Source organism: Pseudorasbora parva, chromosome 3, assembly GCF_024679245.1.
Source record: "Pseudorasbora parva isolate DD20220531a chromosome 3, ASM2467924v1, whole genome shotgun sequence".
Lineage (NCBI taxonomy): Eukaryota > Metazoa > Chordata > Actinopteri > Cypriniformes > Gobionidae > Pseudorasbora > Pseudorasbora parva.
The window spans coordinates 35,452,161-35,470,631 of NC_090174.1; the positions used below are offsets into that span (position 1 = coordinate 35,452,161).

At 38.0% G+C, this 18,471-nt stretch overlaps 2 protein-coding genes across 2 annotated transcripts in view; both read right to left on the reverse strand.

The window, feature by feature from the left end:
* The window catches only part of aif1l (allograft inflammatory factor 1-like), a 199,637-nt gene that overhangs the window by 29,485 nt on the left and 151,681 nt on the right, over positions 1 to 18,471 (reverse strand). The gene's annotated exons all lie outside the window — the stretch shown is intronic.
* lamc3 (laminin, gamma 3) overlaps positions 1 to 18,471 on the reverse strand; it is a 131,159-nt gene that overhangs the window by 1,141 nt on the left and 111,547 nt on the right. Inside the window, exons 13-27 of the mRNA XM_067438629.1 lie at positions 12,002 to 12,190; positions 11,532 to 11,783; positions 10,831 to 10,984; positions 9,543 to 9,685; positions 8,926 to 9,104; positions 8,358 to 8,550; positions 6,341 to 6,582; positions 6,153 to 6,229; positions 5,933 to 6,067; positions 5,576 to 5,828; positions 3,851 to 3,994; positions 3,511 to 3,613; positions 2,535 to 2,737; positions 1,367 to 1,510; positions 65 to 164 (exon numbers count right to left, since the gene is read on the reverse strand). Coding sequence (XP_067294730.1) covers positions 65 to 164; positions 1,367 to 1,510; positions 2,535 to 2,737; positions 3,511 to 3,613; positions 3,851 to 3,994; positions 5,576 to 5,828; positions 5,933 to 6,067; positions 6,153 to 6,229; positions 6,341 to 6,582; positions 8,358 to 8,550; positions 8,926 to 9,104; positions 9,543 to 9,685; positions 10,831 to 10,984; positions 11,532 to 11,783; positions 12,002 to 12,190 — 2,511 coding nt within the window. The remainder of the gene's footprint in view (positions 1 to 64; positions 165 to 1,366; positions 1,511 to 2,534; positions 2,738 to 3,510; positions 3,614 to 3,850; positions 3,995 to 5,575; positions 5,829 to 5,932; positions 6,068 to 6,152; positions 6,230 to 6,340; positions 6,583 to 8,357; positions 8,551 to 8,925; positions 9,105 to 9,542; positions 9,686 to 10,830; positions 10,985 to 11,531; positions 11,784 to 12,001; positions 12,191 to 18,471) is intronic.

An 18,471-nucleotide genomic window follows, 5' to 3' on the forward strand; every position in this document is an offset into this window, starting at 1 on the left:
CTTATCTCCGATAAGGGATGCGAGGATAAAAAAAAAAATACATAAAATAAGATTGTGTATTTACCCAGTTGTTTAAGGAGCACAGTTAGTGTGTTTGTAAAGGACTCTAGCTGACTCTTGGCTGTCTCCATGTTGTCTATCACACCCCTTGAAGAAAACATGTCCTGAGGAGAAATGGCACATTAACATCATGGAAATGCAAAAACAACCTCCTCGGTCACTTACAGTTTTTCTCAGTCGCTTTGGTACATTTCTCAGATCAGAATTGAAATTCTCAAAACTACCTGTTCAATTCTCACATCATTGTGTCACTTGTGCACATCAAAAAAGCCGTTTCTCATTTCTTTGAACAAGTTGCAAATGCTTTGGTACAGCCATGCCAATCATTATGTACAATTCTCTGTTGTTTCCTACATTATCAGTTGCTAATGTCATGTTGATCAAAATGTATTATATTGGGTCTCTGTTGAATTGTCTCACCCCCTACAACATCTAGGCACAAGCTCATAGCATAAGTCTTTACATGCAAAATGGTTGAACAAGTTATCATAATATGTCAAGCATATTCCTATACTTTCTATATGTCCATTAGACTTTTTTCTAAATCTGTTCTGAATTGGTAAATTGCTCCCAGGTGAATCTTGACTTTCTCTAACGAAGGTGCTTCTCATGAAACATCAACTAGCAGGTGCTATAGAAATATACATATATATATATTTCTATAGAACCGCTTGTACAGTTTTTCCTATGTTCACATTTCTTCTTTAATTTTTTTTTTTGGGGTGCTATTCAGTTCTGTCTTTTCATTTCTGTATCTCAATGACATGTTCTGTCAATAAAATACAGTACAAACAGTAAGAGTGTAAATTTGAATCTTTTCCATTCTCTTGCAATAACTGTCATCAAAACTTTAGCCGTAGTTTCCATCAGAACATCCCTCCAGAGTAAATTGTTATATTGACAACATGACTAAACAATCTGACTGTCATATCCGTACACAATGACACAAGGACTTGTCATTCTGATGGCACTGACATGTTCATTGACACAGCTTTTGCAGGTTATCCATGGTGTTTTGCTATTTGTACAAATTGTTTTGAGAAATGCACTTACTGTTTTGCAAATTGTGAGTTTGATTCGAGAAATGTACCAAAGCGACTGAGAAAAACTGTAATCTGGGCATTGCTGATCATTATCACATTTAATACTTTAATGATACAGGTTTTTTGCATGTACTGCAATGTCTGAAATCCCTAAACAGGCCGCTGGTACAGAATGTCCTGCAGAAGTCTGACTTCTAATAATAATGACACAGAGGATCAAGCAAAATAGACAAACATGGGCAATTCCATGCCAAATTGTTTACCTCTTCTGCCTCCATGGTTTCCTGTTTCTGTGCAGCTTGGCTTTCCAGCTCAGTCAACTGCTCCAGGGTGGCGTCCATAGCTGAACGTAAATGTCCAGATGCATGTTTTGCCCGTTTCCCCTGTGTGAGAGACGCTTTGGCATCCTGTCATGAATAAAAACATAACAGGTCTTTCAGTTCCCATCAGCTCTTGTTTCAGTCCCAGCTTCTTGAGGCAATGCATTATTTATACACATATTGGGGGTTAAAGGGTTAGTTCACCCAAAAATGAAAACGATTTCATTAATTACTCACCCTCATGTCGTTGGACACCCGTAACACCTTCGTTCATCTTCGGAACACAAATGAAGATATTTTTGTTGAAAGGCTTCAGATAGGCCTCCATTGGCATTCAGTACATTCCCACTCAACACCCGTAAAAGGCACTAAAAACATTGTTACAAAGTCCATCTCACTACAGTGGCTGTACAATAATTCTACGAAGCACCGAGAATAGTTTTTGTGTGCAAAAAAAATCTAAATAATGACTTTATCCGCCAAGTTATTGTCTTCCATGTAGGTCTCGGACGTGAACTCGGGCGATAGCGGCGCTCCTCCTATTCCGGGTCATGTATCTGTATGGCGAATCTGCGTCATATTCTTGCGCATGCGTTGAGTTCACGTCAATAATTTGGTGGATAAAGTCGTTATTTTGATTTTTGTGCACACAATAACTATTTTTGTCGCATTGTAACATTATTGTACAGCCACTGTAGTGAGATGGACTTTGTATCGATGTGTGAGTGGGAATGTACTGAATGCCAATGGAGGCCTATCTGAAGCCTTTCTTAGCCATCAGCTTTCAACAGAAAACATCTTCATAGAGGAACGAAAGTCTTACGGGTGTCCAATGACATGATGGTGAGTAATTAATGAAATCATTTCCATTTTTGGGTGGACTAACCCTTTAAGGGACTTGATTAAATTGCCTTTCAGAGTGCTATATCGACAAATTATATAACCACAATGTAACATTAATCAATGACATTAACAGAATGAACTATAGCATAAAAATATTACCAACTAATACTTCGAATGAATTACTTTCTTGCTTATTTGTCATTTGGACAGAAACTTTAGCCAAAAATGACTAAAAAACAAATATAATAGTTTAAGCACTTCAGCCTACTTTAGCCACTGCATCTGCAGACTCCTCAGCTTGTTTAGCTGTGCTGCTCGCCGCTGTAGCATTCTCCACAGCAGGTTTGATCATTCTTTCCGTCTGCCTAACTCTTTTTTTCACATCCACCAGTGTCTTCTCTTTCAGCAACTTCTCTCTCTTCAGATAGCCTTTGCTGAGTGTAGGCAGTTGAGGCCAGTCTTGGTCAATGTCTACAGCAGAATACGGTATTATATCATTTTCACACGTTCCTTCTTCCATTATACACTATGATTTAAATGTTTGGTAAGATTTTTTTAATTTAAAAAAGAAATCTCAAGTCAACTGGTTCACCAAGGCTCCGTGTATTTGATCTCAAATACAGCCAAATATTTGTATATAAATAAATATTTAGATTTGAATATATTTTAAAATGTACTTTATTCCTGTGAAGGCAATCATTACTCCAGTCTTCAGTGTCACACGATCCTTCAGAAATCATTTGCTGATTTAATGCTCAAGAAACATTTCTTATAATTATCAATGTTGAAATCAGCTGTGCTGCTCAATATTTTTGCAGCAACCATGATAGATTTGTTCAGGATTCTTTGATGCATAGAAAGTTCAGAAGAACAGATATAAATCTTTTGTTACAATATAAGTACTTTTTCTGTCACTCTTGATCAATTTCAAGCTTTGAAGTTAATGTCTTTCAAGGAGTGACCCAAAACTTTACAACTGTAGCGTACACCTTTCTACTGCTGTATTTCTTAGTACTCAGCTCTACCATAGTCTTTATACCTTTACATTTATCTTATTTGTTCATTATAAATGTTTAATTTTAATCTCAATTAGCTCTATTGCCAGTATGGCAGTAAGTTAAAAATATTCACTTATATATTTACCACATTTATTGCTCATGTTCTTTCAAGTGTCAAACTTTAAAAAAAGGAGTCCTTGTATCAACAGCGGAAATATGAAAGAAGTATAAAGCAGAAATAGTTACCTTCCAGTCCCTTCTGTAGAGACAGGATCTCCGCCTCAACCTCTTTCCCTGTCACCACAGAGGAGACGGCTGACACCTTAAATCCCTCAGCCACAGCCGTCAGCTTCAGATAAAAAGACAAAAGATGCATCTCATTACATTGTCTTTTGGCAGGAAATTGTCACATTTGAATTTGCTTTGAGCTGAGAACACATCTCTTTTGTTTTTTCTCTCATGCTTTAACATTTCCCACTGGACTGACTGGCAGGAGGTGCTAAAATTCACAGGATGAAAGAACTGCTAGACCTCTAATTACTAGGAGATTTTTTATACTTCTTTGATAATGAAGAAAGGGCTTTACCTCTTTGAGCTCTTGAACAGTTTTCAGATGTTTTTCAGCACTGTCCACGTGAGGCTGAATTTCCTCTCTGGTCTTATTGACCATATGCTCTTTGGACTGAACAGAAACTTCCAACTCGGTTGTCCTATTCATCAGATCCTCGCTCTGAAATCCAGATAAACACACACACACACACACATACAGATCAGTATTTTGGAACAACTTGATGATGAGTAAATTATGACAATTGTCAATTCTGGGTCAGATATTTCTTTGAAAAAAAACATGCGTGATGACAACTACCCCTGGTTTCACAGACAAGGCTTCCCAGACTAAAATGCATGTTTGTGCTGTTTTAACTAAGCAATTGCACAGACATATTTTAAGATATCGTTTTGTCTCAAGATGCACACTTTAATGTTTTTTTTTGTTTTTTTTTGTGTAAGGCACGTTTATGAAAGCCATTGAACTAAGGCCTAAATCCTGGCATTATCTGCGGTTAATATGATTTGACCAAGTAAAACCTGTTCCTGGATCAACATCTTTATTGATCCTATTGATTTTCGGGGATGGGATGGGTCGGGTTTAGGATAGGGTTAACATACCTTGAACTTTCGGTTGATTAACCCAAACCTTGCTTACTCAAGGTATGTTGGTTCCAAAAATGCATCTGTGTGTAAGTTCAGACACACAAGACATTCTCGATGATTCACCATGGAAACAAATGCTAAGAAAAAGCGCAACATTCTACTTTATCTTCTTTTGTTTAATGGTGATTTAAATAACCTATACTAAGTGCATAACGTCACCTATTTAGTGGTTGTATAATAATGTTTTCAATGTTTTATTTTAAGAAGTAATCTTTATTCACTGAGAATAAGTATTATATTGTTTGTTTGGTGCTAATGAATTGAATGTCCATATGAGATGACAATAAAATAAATAATAAATATATTTGAATTGCATAAAGGTTTAAACTTATTTTTTTCTTATTTTTTAGAATTAATATATAATACTGTATATTATATAACTAAAACAAATTTGGTTATATTAATAACTTAATAATTATATAAAACATATCTGAATACCTCTTAAGCAAACTTAGCCTGGAACATAACCTGCTCCTTCCTCCCACCTTACTCTTAAACATACCCGGAATGTCACATAACCTGCTTTCTGGAATACCCAGCAGGATGTCCGCGAGACGCGTGTGTTGCGTTCTTTAACGGTCTGCTTTGAAATGAATGCTGTGACGACAAACTCCCCCGTAAAAGAAGAACGCTGTTGTGTTTACAAATGTGACAATGTGCGCTTACCTTGATCAGCTAAACGCTGGGTTTTCAAAAGTATGTGAAGACTAACATTCTTGAATGAATCATAGACGCGCACTGGTCTGTTATTGCAGAGACATACATTTTCACGACCCTAAACATGACACGTAACAAAACGAACTGTGATTGGTTGCGTTACACGTCGGTCAAACATCCACTGGGGTCCTTGATCAATAAAGTTCGCGTTGGAGTCCAGACCTTTGCCGTCAGGAAGGTCTGGCTACGCTAGACTAGGTTTAGGGGTAGGGAACAGGAACGTTCTTCCAGGATCAACAATTACACTCATCCAGGAACATGTCTTGCTTGGCAAAATCATGGTGACCCTTAATCTAAGCCCTGTCTGTGGAACCGGGCCTCAGTGTATTAATGCATCAATAGCAATACCACAATCTCCATCAAGACTACATAGACAAACCTCTGTGAGTTCAGGATCCTGGGTTGCTGTAACATTTGCTTGATTAAGCATCTGTGAGAAAGATGTTATATTGGACTCCTCCACTGCGAAGGTGAAATTGCCATCTGTTCTGCGTAGTTCTGATAGTGAAGCAGTGATGTTCTCTAAAATGGCGGCTATTTCAGAGTTGTGCCTCTGAAGTGACAGGTGAGTCACTAAAGTCTCATTAACCTCAAGAGTAAGATTCTCTTTCAACTTCTGCATCTCCTCCAGCCTTTCAGACAAAAAAAATTGATAGTGACATTTAAAATGAGCTATTGAGGGAACAGCAAAATGCGCTTGATGAATACAGACATAATGTTACATAATGTAACTCACTTCTCGGTGAGATCCTGTACATGAGCCTCTGTGGAGTTGTCCTCTAGTAGAGTTATAAGCTGTGAATATGTTCTGTTTGCCATTTTAAAGGCATCTCCTGCTGTCAGTGCTATATGAGCTGCCATGTCTGTGTGGCTGTTAAAAGAAAACATGTTGCAGAAGTCACATTTAAAACTTGAATCTACATTTAGACAGATTTGTAGTCAATATTTCTGCTAACCTTTTCACTAGCACCTCAGATTCGTTCACTATGGCATTCCATTTGTTTGGTTCTTTAGGGATTACCGAAGGGATGACCTGAGAATAAGATGTTCGAAGAGAAGCACGGAGATGTAAAAAGCCTCCATTAAGACATGTTCTCTGGTCAGATGGATTAGACACCCATTTAATTGATCCGTGCAGACTCACCATGCTGTTAAGGTCAAGAGTCATCTTCTGAAGCTGGTCCTGCATATTCAGAGCAGTGGATAGAGTGTCAACAAGCTCTTGACACTCATTTTCACCCTTTGGAGTCTTTCCTTTCTCTAATTCTTTTCCACTGCCTGTCAAATTGCAGTTAAGCGCCGCTGCAATGCTGCGCAGCTGCAGCTGTAAAGTCTGTGCAGATGTTTCCAGCTGTGAGAACTGCTTAATGAAGGCTTCACGAGCCTCTGCATCAAAGAAGGAACATCAGTGTTACATCAGCAGTGTAATTTCCAACAAAACGGCTGTCACTGGCAGAAGCAACAAAGTTGAAACAAGGTACAAATTTGCATGTCCAACAACAAAATATCACTTTTTTGATACATTCCACATTTGTCTTTAATAAACTATTATAAATTGTGACTGTCCAAACCCTACTGGACAAATCTGTTTTAGATTTACATTCAAAAGTGGGTAAGCTTTCTTTTCAAAGTCTCTTCAGATCAGAAATACAGTAAAAACATTAATACCAAAATATGACAAAACACTATGGGGACCATCAAATTTTTGGTTACTAACATTCTACTAATTATTTTCTCTTGTGTTCAGCAGAAGAAAGAAACTCATACAGGTTTGGAACAACTTTAGGGCGAGTAAATGATGACAGGATTTTCATTTATTATTGAACTATCCCTTTAAGGGCTTTTGTCCAGGGTTCTGAACCGCTTCAAAGAACAAAAACAAAATCAAGTTTAAATATTCTGAACAGAAACGCTTTTTTGAAATGACCATTAACTGGTTAATAATGTTATTTTAACCTACTGTTTAATATTTTAATTTGGCAGTCAACCATAATGAATTTAAATAGTACAACCTATATGCAAATGTGACGTGACGCTTCCAACGTGATTGAAATGCCTGCGCTCAGTTGTTAAGTCATCCTATATAAGATGCATGGTAATGTGTTGGCATTAGCTTTTGGATCGCAGGAGTTATCCGAGGGCAGGTTATAGCCTATCAAGTGTGGTATGTTTTAAAACGAGGCAAAAATTGCAGGTTAGTGTAGAATATATATATATATATATATATATATATATATATATATATATATATATATATATATATATATATATATATATATATATATATATATATATATATATATATATATATATATATATATATATATATATATATATATATATATATATATATATTTGAACGATTAAACTCTTTGTTGTCAAAGTTAGTATTGTGGCTTTATGGTCAGAGAATGGCGTGTCGTTATATTATTAACATTTTCCAAAAACAAGTTCAAATGGAGATAAGAAGGATTTTTAGCAGCGAATGTCTGGGACTTGTGTTTTGTCCATCATTAGAATGCTCTTATCTATAATCTGAGGCAGTAAATGCATTGCATTATGTTTTTTTTAAATTTTATTATCAATTTACACATTACAAAGTTAGCTATGTGGGCAAAAAACTTGTGTTATAAAATACAAAATGTAATGCACAGTCTTAATTGGCTATGACTAGATGACAAATACCAGACACCCTTCTGCTCTGTCCGAGTTCTACAACTGCTCTGTTGTAGTACTCGGAAGTTCCGCACCGTTTACTTAAGGTCAAAAACACAGCACAATTGAATATAGTTGTTATTTTTGTTTGTTTTTTGCACAAAAAAAGTATTCTCGTGGCTTCATAAAATGAAGGTTGAACCCCTGTATACACGGTCTATTTTAATGATGTCTTTACTTCCTTTCTGGACCTTGAAAGTGGTCATTAAAATGCTGTCTATGTAGGGGAAGCCCTCTGATTTCATCAAAAATATCTTCATTTGTGTTCTGAAGATGAGCGGAGGTCTTACAGATTTGAAACGACATGAGGTGGAGTAATTAATGACAGAATTTTCATTTTTGGGCGAACTAACCCTTTAAAATACTGATTCTGCTCGTAGTGAAACGATTGAGTTTTGTTCTCGTTTTAAAGCCCTGCTTTTGTCTAAAGGGCAGGTTTTTTTCACCTTGAATAGCAAGGAGGTCCTCCAGGGCATTGGGCAGATAGTCTTCGACCTGGTCCTTCTGTATGTGATTGTCCAGGCCATTATGTTGGTGCCTGTGCTGCTGGCGCCCACGATACTGCCGACTGTATCTTTTGCAATCATAACTGCTAAGCAGCGTCTCTAACTCCTGCAGTCTGGCTTTCAGTTTACTGGCCTGTACACATAACAATACAAAATAATAAAATGCACATATATAAACATGTGAAAACGAGAATTTAGAGACAATGTGTGGAAAAACCATAGCACTCATTTGCAGTAGATGTAGGTTTGATTATCACGCCTTATTATTGAACCCCATTAGCTTCGCACAATCATTTAAAGGGCAGAGCTAAAATCCGCCTTGCATTACCACCCATTCATGCTCATTTTGAACAACCAGGAAGATGTAGGTCAGAGGAGCCTACAGTGTCTGAGCAAAGGAACTTAGTGAGGGAGTAAGATAACAAGTAATAGTGTGCCTTTTAATATGCTGGGCAACCATTACATAAACAGATCATTTATCATGCTTCATCATCTCTCTCTCACCCACCTGGTCTCTGATGAGACTGTAGCACACAGGGCACTCCTCACATTGGTGGGTCAGGTGGTTCTGGTAGTAATTCAGTTCACATTTGTCACACTTATAACTGACAAATCCATGGCGACAAGAACATGTCCCATTGCCATGACACTGCATTGAGGTTGAGCCCATGGGGTCACAATTACATGCTATAGGTGGGAGATTGACAAAGAGAAACAATGACTTTCCAACATTTAAATAGCTATTTAAAAAGACACAATGGACAAAATTATGTATAAAATATTGTATAAAATATTGTATATGTATTTGCTTAGATATTTTATTATATTAGAATATTAGACGCTAGAATTAATCAAAACAAAGTGTTATAGTTGTAAGTTTACCGAGCTGAATTCACAGTAAAATGCATTGGTTAGCAAGGTAACATTGACAGTTTACTACAAGATTAGCACATAGCAAACCATTTTAATTACACAATAGTGATCAAAGTTAGTTTAATATTTACATTTTAATTTGTTTAATATTTGTTAATAATTAAAAAATAGAAAAAGTAAAATCGATACAAAATTATAATTTAAATAAAGAATTTTAAAATACATTTTTCTGACTTTTGTGACATTTAATACCTCTGCAGCCTCTAGAGGAGAAACCGAAGAATCCCATTCGACAAGTGTCACATGACAACCCCTCTACACCAGTTCGACACATGCACTGCCCTGTGATTGGATGACATGTTGGAGAGGAGGAGCCAATGGGATTGCAGTTACACCTATATAAAAGAAAAAGAGAGTGCAGCATTTATGCAATTTAGTCTTTCCAATAGACCAAAAGACGGGCAGTCAGACAGACAGACATACAGGAAGGCAGACAGACAAACATGCAGACAAATAGACGGACATACAGGAAGTCAGACAGACAAATCGACAGGCATACAGGAAGGCAGACAGGCGGGCAGACAGACCGACAGGCAGACATACAGGAAGGCAGACAAACATATAAATATACAGGAAGGCAGGCAGGCAGACAGACAAGAAGGCAGGCAGACAGACAGACAGACAGACAGACAGACAGACAGACAGACAGACAGACAGACAGAAAGGCAAACAGACAGGCAGACAGACAGAGAGGCAGACAGACAAGAAGGCAGACAGATAGACAGACAGATAAATAGACAGACAGGCAGAAAGTAAGGCAGACAGATAGACAGACAGATAAATAGACAGACAGGCAGAAAGTAAGGCAGACAGATAAGAACGAAGGCAGACAGACAGACAGGAAGGCAGACACAGACGGAAAGACAAACAGGCAGGCAGACAGACAGATAGACAGACATACAGGAAGGCAGACAGACAGCAGACAGACAGGCAGACAGACCGACAGGCAGACAGACAGACAGACAGACAGAAAGGCAGGCACACAGACAGACAGAGAGGCAGACAGACAAGAAGGCAGACAGATAGACAGACAGACGGATAAATAGACAGACAGGCAGAAAGTAAGGCAGACAGATAAGAAGGAAGGCAGACAGACAGACAGACAGAAAGGTAGAACGATTGTGTGACAGGAGGCAGGCAGACAGACAGACAGACAGACGGATAAATAGACAGACAGGCAGAAAGTAAGGCAGACAGATAAGAAGGAAGGCAGACAGACAGACAGACAGACAGACAGAAAGGTAGAATGATTGTGTGACAGGAGGCAGGCAGACAGACAGACAGACAGGCAGACAGACAGACAGACAGGCAGGCAGACAGACAGACAGGCAGGCAGGCAGGCAGGCAGACAGACAGACAGACAGACAGACAGAAAGGTAGAGAGATAGACAGACGGACAGACAGACAGACAGGAAGGCAGACACAGACGGGAAGACAAACAGACAGGCTGGCAGGTAGACAGACAGATCCCAAAACTTACATCTCACAGCCTAAGCCTGGCTGCAGGTTGAAGTAGCCAGTTTCACACTGTCCACAGTCTCTTCCTGTCACATGACTCAGGCAAACACAATTTCCTGTTTCTGGATTGCAGTCATTCAGGGAACCTGATGTCCCGGCCACATTACATGCACACGCTGAGAAACAGAAATCCACAACCTTACAATGCAAAATACCCTAAAATCTATGCCAACAATTTGTACAAAGAATTTCAGAAAAATCTTCTCACCCACATGATGATAAGTGCTGTATAACTCATGCTGAAAATGTTTTTATTTTTATGATTACATTCTAATGAGGCATGCAACAAAGTAAGTTCTTGAAGAAGGATAAAATGTTTAATGTTGCTGAACATCTCAAAAATAATTTAATCTCAGATTTAAAGTCTCAAAGCACCACTGGTTTTACTCTAAGTTCTATTGTTTTTATTCTGCGCTAATTATATTTTCTGTCTCCTACTCCTTTGAGTTTTCTTTTTTACACTTGTACTATGCACTATGTTTATTAAACCATTTTCCATTGGCTGGTTTCCACATTGTAGGCAATTTCATATCACGCTGTCCTTATGGGGACAATGCAGGCAAAAGCTCTTGATTAATACATCCTGTAGTGACTATACACACCCGAAATCAACGTTCAAATGTCTTCACTGTGTGCCACATTTATGTTTTAAATGACACTCACGTTTGCACTTGCGCTCTGGATAAAGTTCAATGGCCAAAGCGTTGCCGTAGTAACCAGATCTGCATTTTTCACAATGGTCACCAGTTGTATGTCCCAGGCATTTCAGACAGCGTCCAGTCATGTGATCACACACACCCACAGCGTTGGGATCTACGTTCCCATTACACTCGCACATCACACACGGTTGCACTGTGCCACCCCAGCCCAGAGGGTTGCCATAGAAACCATCTTCACACAATTCACAAAGTACACCTGGGAATACGTTAAAATCCATTAGCAGAATTGACAAACTATTTATTTCTGCTCTTTGTGTATGTGCTTTGTATACAAGCATCTGATAAATGACTGAATGTACAAATATTTATAGTGAGTGTATAATGTATACTATAATGTATTTACTTTTATTTGTATTTACTGAGTATTTGTGTGTCAGAATTATGCAAACAGCACATAAACTGACTACAACTGACCCCTTTGGCCTGTCGGACAGTTGGTACAAACCACGTCCCCCGTCTCTGGCACCTGGGCGCAGGTGGTGCGATCTGGACAAGGACAAGGTAAGCAGTCGCCTGAGCTGCCAGTCAGTGCACTGCCATAGTAACCATCTTCACAACGCTCACAATAGCGGCCTGTGGTGAAGTCTGTGCAGTCACACTCACCTGCAATAAAACACATACAAAGAGAGCAAATACAGCAAAATAAGATCCTCTTTTGAATAGAAGCACACTCATGCAATCATTAGATTCAATAAGCCTTACACACGAACATTGAAACAGCATGAATACAGTATGAGCTTCTACAAAAGCAAACAAACTCAAATGGTTTTCTGGTTGACTGCAGAAACACCGGGGTGTTAGCATCACGTATCGTTTTATCGGCTCAGGCAAGAAGTTCAACGCTGTCAGTGTAAGCACAAAAACAAGCCAGAATATGCCACTGGGTAAAACGCTGGGCTCCATTTGGATTCTGCCCACATGCCCTGACAGTTTTTACAGAGATACACATGTGGAGATTTACTAAACACACATACTAAATAAAGACAAATACACATTATATAAAGAATACAAATGAATAAAATATCATAATGTTTACGCATATTAAAGACTACACATTAGAAAACAGTATTATAAATATGAAAAAAGTTCATCTTTTTTGTATAATGTTTTTATAATAAAAATAAGATGAATATATACAATTATATTGCAAACAATTTATAATTGTTTTATATATAAACCCATTGAATGTTAAGGGGGACAAAACAGTGCACTACCCATCGAAAACAGCAGATGGCAATAAATCATTACATATAGTGTGTGTGTGTGTGTGTGTGTGTGTGTGTGTGTGTGTGTGTGTGTGTGTGTGTGTGTGTGTGTGTGTACTTGTCTATATTACATTGTGGGGACCAATTGTCCCCACAATGTAATATAAACCTAAGAACCAGTGGTCCCCACATTGTAAACGAATTTATTTACATACTAAATTATGTTTTTTTTGAAAATGTAAAAAATGCAGAATGTTTCCTGTGATGGGTAGGTTTAGGGGGTGTAGGGGGAACGTGTGTGTGAGTAAGTGAGTGAGTGAGTGAGTGAGTGAGTGAGAGAGAGAGAGAGAGAGAGAGAGAGAGAGAGAGAGAGAGAGAGAGAGAGAGAGAGAGAGAGAGAGAGAGAGAGAGAGAGAGAGAGAGAGAGAGAAAGAGAGAGAGATGTGACCATTCTGTAACTATGCAGCTTGACTGTATTTGCTCTAAACTGAAGCTACTGAAGACTGTCCAAATATATATTCAAAAGACTATAGATTATTTAGGATTTAGTGGTAAGAACTAAATTCAAATAATTTATTCTTTTTATCAATAAGAAAATAAAGTTCTAACAAAATCTCCAGATACATGTCCTTCTATCTATCAGATTATTGGGCAAATGTGCTATAAGATCCTGACCTTCGGCTTTTATATATACTACATAAGTATATTCATGGTTGAAAGAACCACATTCTTGACCTGTGTGTGTATGAAATATGTAGAGCACATGAGCTGAATAGTAAAGCAAATTCAGGAAGGACAGAAAGAATCCAGAAAGATCAAAGAAAATAACACCATAAATAACACTGTGAATCTGACACTCTTATATTCCAGGGAAAACCTATAAAACTACTGAATTGAATATCAGCCCTAATGCTGGAGTTCCATATTGAGACAATTCAAAAACAAATCACCAGCATAACAAAAACAGAAGTAAATAAATTATAAAAAGCTAGTGTTAAAGAAGTTATGTCCTTAAAGGTATGCTCTAACTTTTGTGACTTTAGCTTATCCACCATATCCCCCAGTTAGATAAATCCATGGCATTTTCATCTTTGTGCGTGCCATAACTCCTGCTGCATCCTAATTTGCCTACTTACACCATAACCTAAGAGTATGTACTCTTTTTGTGAAGAAAAAGTAAATACTTTTGAGTGTGTCGAAAAAGAGTATGCAAGCTTTGGGACATAAACTTTGTCATCTCTAACAGACTCTGTTCACTTGCATCCTGTCAAGCGTTTAAACTGCCCTGTCAATCATCGTCACAGTTCAAATCCTCCACATTCAGTTTAATCTCCTACTGTATCGGAGAGAAATGCAGTCGCACGTTGATCTGCCATTCGCGGGTCTTTCATGCAGAGACTCTCCTCATGTGTTTGCAGTTTAAATATAATGATGCATTTAAAAGTGAATGGCCAAACGTATCATTACAAAAGATCACAATGCTGTTGCAGGTGAAATATAATGTGGATAACACTGAATAAATATTGTTTTGTCAGGTTAAATACTGATAATTTAGCACTTAAGCCCTTAATATAATGCTGCGCTCCAGGTAGGTTTTTCAGCCCGCAAGTTACAGCTTCAAACCAGGACTCAGGGCTTTGAAGAGTTCCAGGCAATGTCACGCCAAACTGCCTGAGCACGAGGAATTGTGGTAGCTAGATGTAAACAAAGCATGGCGGACCGTACGGCTCATTTACAATCATCTCTATCACTAAAGGTGCTTACTCCTTGCTTATTTGAGAGAAAAGGAGAAAAAATGTCGATACAAATAACGTAAAATAAAAGGTATAACAGCTTATCTAACTGTTATACCTTTTATTTTACTTTATTTGTATATTTGGAAATGAATTTGTTATTAATTCATTCTTGCACTCAATGGACTGAAAACTCGCTAACGCTAGAAAAGCTGCTGATAATGCATAAAATGGTAAATGGACTGCATTTATATAGCGCTTTTAACAGACCTATGGCCATCCAAAGCGCTTTACATATCGCCTCACATTCACCAATTCATACAGCGACGTCAGCCATGCAAGGCACCATCCAGCAGCAGCTGGGGTTAGGTGTCTTGCTCACGGACACCGTGACACTTGGTCAGGTGGAACCAGGGATCGAACCACCAACCTTCTGGTTTGCAGACAACCTACATGAACCACTGACCCACTGCCGCCCCATAATGCATAATTTGCTGATAAATAATGTAAAGCAATACCTTACTTTAATAAACAATTTGGTTTTTAATGTATGACTCATAAACACAGCATCTGTAGGGGCTGCCATTGTTGTTTTGCGGGCTATGTGACGTCAGAACTCGTAACTGGGAGTACATCAATCTAGTGCGAGTTCGTGGGTTGGAAGTCACGGGTTTGACAGCTGTTCCAGTGCACTTTCACATGTAGAAGGTTGGAAAAACATGGGTCACGGGTTGCCTGGAACGCGGCATAAACCTCTCTACTTAACCATCAGACTCGCACATCGTCATGTTTGTAGTTTTTTTACACTTTTTATCCGCGTTTGTTGTTCTACTACAAATGCGGTAGTTAGTTCTTATCGAACTTCAATAATTCCAAGGTTGTTAGTTCTAATCAAATCCTCATCCAACTAATATTCTTTTCTACATACTACAATTTGGGACATACTAATTCTATTTTTGAATACTATTTAGTACGGATAGTTTGCGAATTGGGACGCAGCAACCATCTGGCTCACCCACCGCTAGCTTAGCATAAAGACTGGAGGTAAACGGCTCCATCTAGCCTATACTGCTCAACAAGTGACAAAATAATGGCAACATTTTCCTATTTACATGTTGTGACATGTATAGTTACATTGTGTACTAAGATTAAAAGTTGTGTACGCTCATTCCTGTGTAATAATCCAGGAACTATGCCGTCCCATGAGTGCAGAGGCGCAATGATATTACGCAGCGTCTGCAAATAGTCCCCAGCACACATGTAAAAGCAGATTGTCACGTTGGTTGTGTTGACAGAAGTTAGCCTATTTTCAGAGACTGCGTAATATCCTTTTGCCGCTGCACTCATGGTACGGCAGCAAAGTTTCCTGATTATCACACAGGAATGAGAGTGTAGTTCCTAACCATATTATTATCGGTTTAGAAAATTGCAACTTTTACACAATGTAACTATACATATAATAACATGTAAATAGGAAAATATTGGTGTTATTTTGTCACTTATTGAGCAGTAGGCTAGATGGAGTCGTTTACCTCCAGTCTTTGTTCTAAGCTATGGCTAGCGACGTGCGTCAGACAGAGTTATGGCACGGACGGAGATAAAAATGCTTTGTATTGACTTATCTAACTCCTGGGGATATGGTGAATAATAGTTGGTGTTCCCTTAAAGCAACCAGTCTATGCAAAATATGCCTTCAGAAACAAGCTAATAAACCATCGGAATGTCAAAATCATTTTGAGTAAAAACTGTGCAGTATAAGCTGATGGTAAAAAACACCTCGGTCTGACTGTCGGCAAAGTCGTGTGGAGATACTGGCACTCTGTGTGATGGCTAATTTACACCTATCAATCAGGTAATCACATCATTAACATTTAAGGACAAAGACTTCAGACTCCTGCTGTCCCTCAAATCACTAAATGCCACTGAGAGAATTTGCAAGGTTAACGCTAATAGATTTAATAAGGTTTCACTGAGAGAGATAGCTGGGGGCCTTGGAGCAAAGAGAGGAAGAGGTAGAAATAACACAACTTTATGCATTACAATATTGCGTTACTCTCTAAAAATGACAGTAATTCAGTTGATAATTTTATATAGAGTAATGTGTTAAAATAATTTGTAATTCTCATCTGGGCGTGGCCTGATTGCTTTTTTAATAACAAAAAAACAGAAGTTCTATTTTTGGCAGATTTAAAGGCGCTTTCACAATGAATATGTTTTAGGCTGAAGGAAATGCAAATTCATGCCTGTACAGTAGATGGCGCAGCTCAAACAAACCTTTCAGCCATTCTGACAGTCTGGATCGTAAAAGAATAGGACACAGGAGAAGAAAGTTCACACTTCAAACCCACTTACTTTAGCAATTAAAACAACAACAACTACTAGTACTACTCCGTGATCACAGATTCTTGGAAGTGTGACCAAAATAAGAATTTTCACCAGAAAATGCCATCTGAACAAGTAAGTAACATGTCTGCCACTTTTGTTCTGACCAACTGAGAAAAAAAAGCATCATAATAAAATCACAATAAATCACGCTACCAACGGTGATTACATTTAATGATCGCTTAGCTCTTATCATATCAAACCAGGGCTGGACTGGGGCTAAAATTCGACCCTGGCAAACCCAGCTCATCCGGCCCATGAGTCACCCCATGAATGTTTTTACGGGGGTTAGGGCCTTAAATTTGAGTAAATAAATAAAACTAGCAAAGGAAAAAGATATTACTGAATTTACTGGAAATGCACAAACTTTATATTGCACTTTTGTCACACAGAAATGCCCTTGGCAGTAAAGCACTGATGATTTTAAACTAGGATGCAGTAAAGCAAATGTACTGCTTTTAATTGCTGTCATCATTTACTCACTCTCGTGTCCTTCCAAACCTGTATGACTTCAGTGAAACACAAAAGAAGATATTTTGAAGAATTTTAGCAGCAAGCCATTTTGGTTAGGCTACCATTTGAATATTGTATGAACAAAAAACAGACTCTATTTTATTTTATGTTACACTGAAATAAATTAATTTAGGTTTGGAATGACATTAGGGTGAATAAACAATCACATTTTTGAATTGCACTACCCCTTTAAAAACAATCATATTTTTCATGAGTTAACACCTAATTTATGTAAGACACTGATAGCTATCTTTCATGAGGTTCTCATTGAAATAACATTTAGTTAAATTTCATTAGATCTATTAAAAAAGTTAATAAAACATTTAGAGAGAAAAAAAGCATTGACTGTAGTTTAACTGTAGGCCAGTTTTATTTAAATGTAAGATGGCAGTCACAGGTAAAACAATGATCTTCATTACCATGGCTATGTGGTTTCTAAAAAACATGTATAATAAACTATTATATTTGTAATTAAACCATTTTTAAACCCCTGTAGAAAATATGAAAACGGCCTCTATAGCAATAGCAACCTTTTTAATAAAATATGTTTCCTACAAAACACCATATTACTACACTGTTAGCTCTGCAAGGTTGTGCTAAAGTGAAACGTTTGTAGTTGTGTGTATTGTTGTTTTCCACTTTACCTCATCATGAATACTTGCTCGCGGCTGTTTTCAGCTGATTCACCACAGAACCTGCAATGTTGCCTTATCATATGATTGTATAAAACAAAATTCGAAATCAAAGTGCCATTCATAGAGCAGCATCAACAACGCAGCTTACGTTTGTCAGCGACTGCGGTGTGCGGATATTCGCCTTTTGCAGTTCCATGCGTCGGCCAACCGGGAAAATGCCCGTTATACCAGATTACCAGTCCAGCGGCCTATTGCACAAAACTAGGATAAGGGATTAATCCAGGATATCTTGGTGATCCAGGCTCAATTTCCCCTAATATACAGTTATCCTTCGTTATCGCTATCGTTCTTGGTGTGAGTGTGTCAGGGTACGTTTACATGACAGCGGGGTACTACATTTTGCATACAGGTGACAA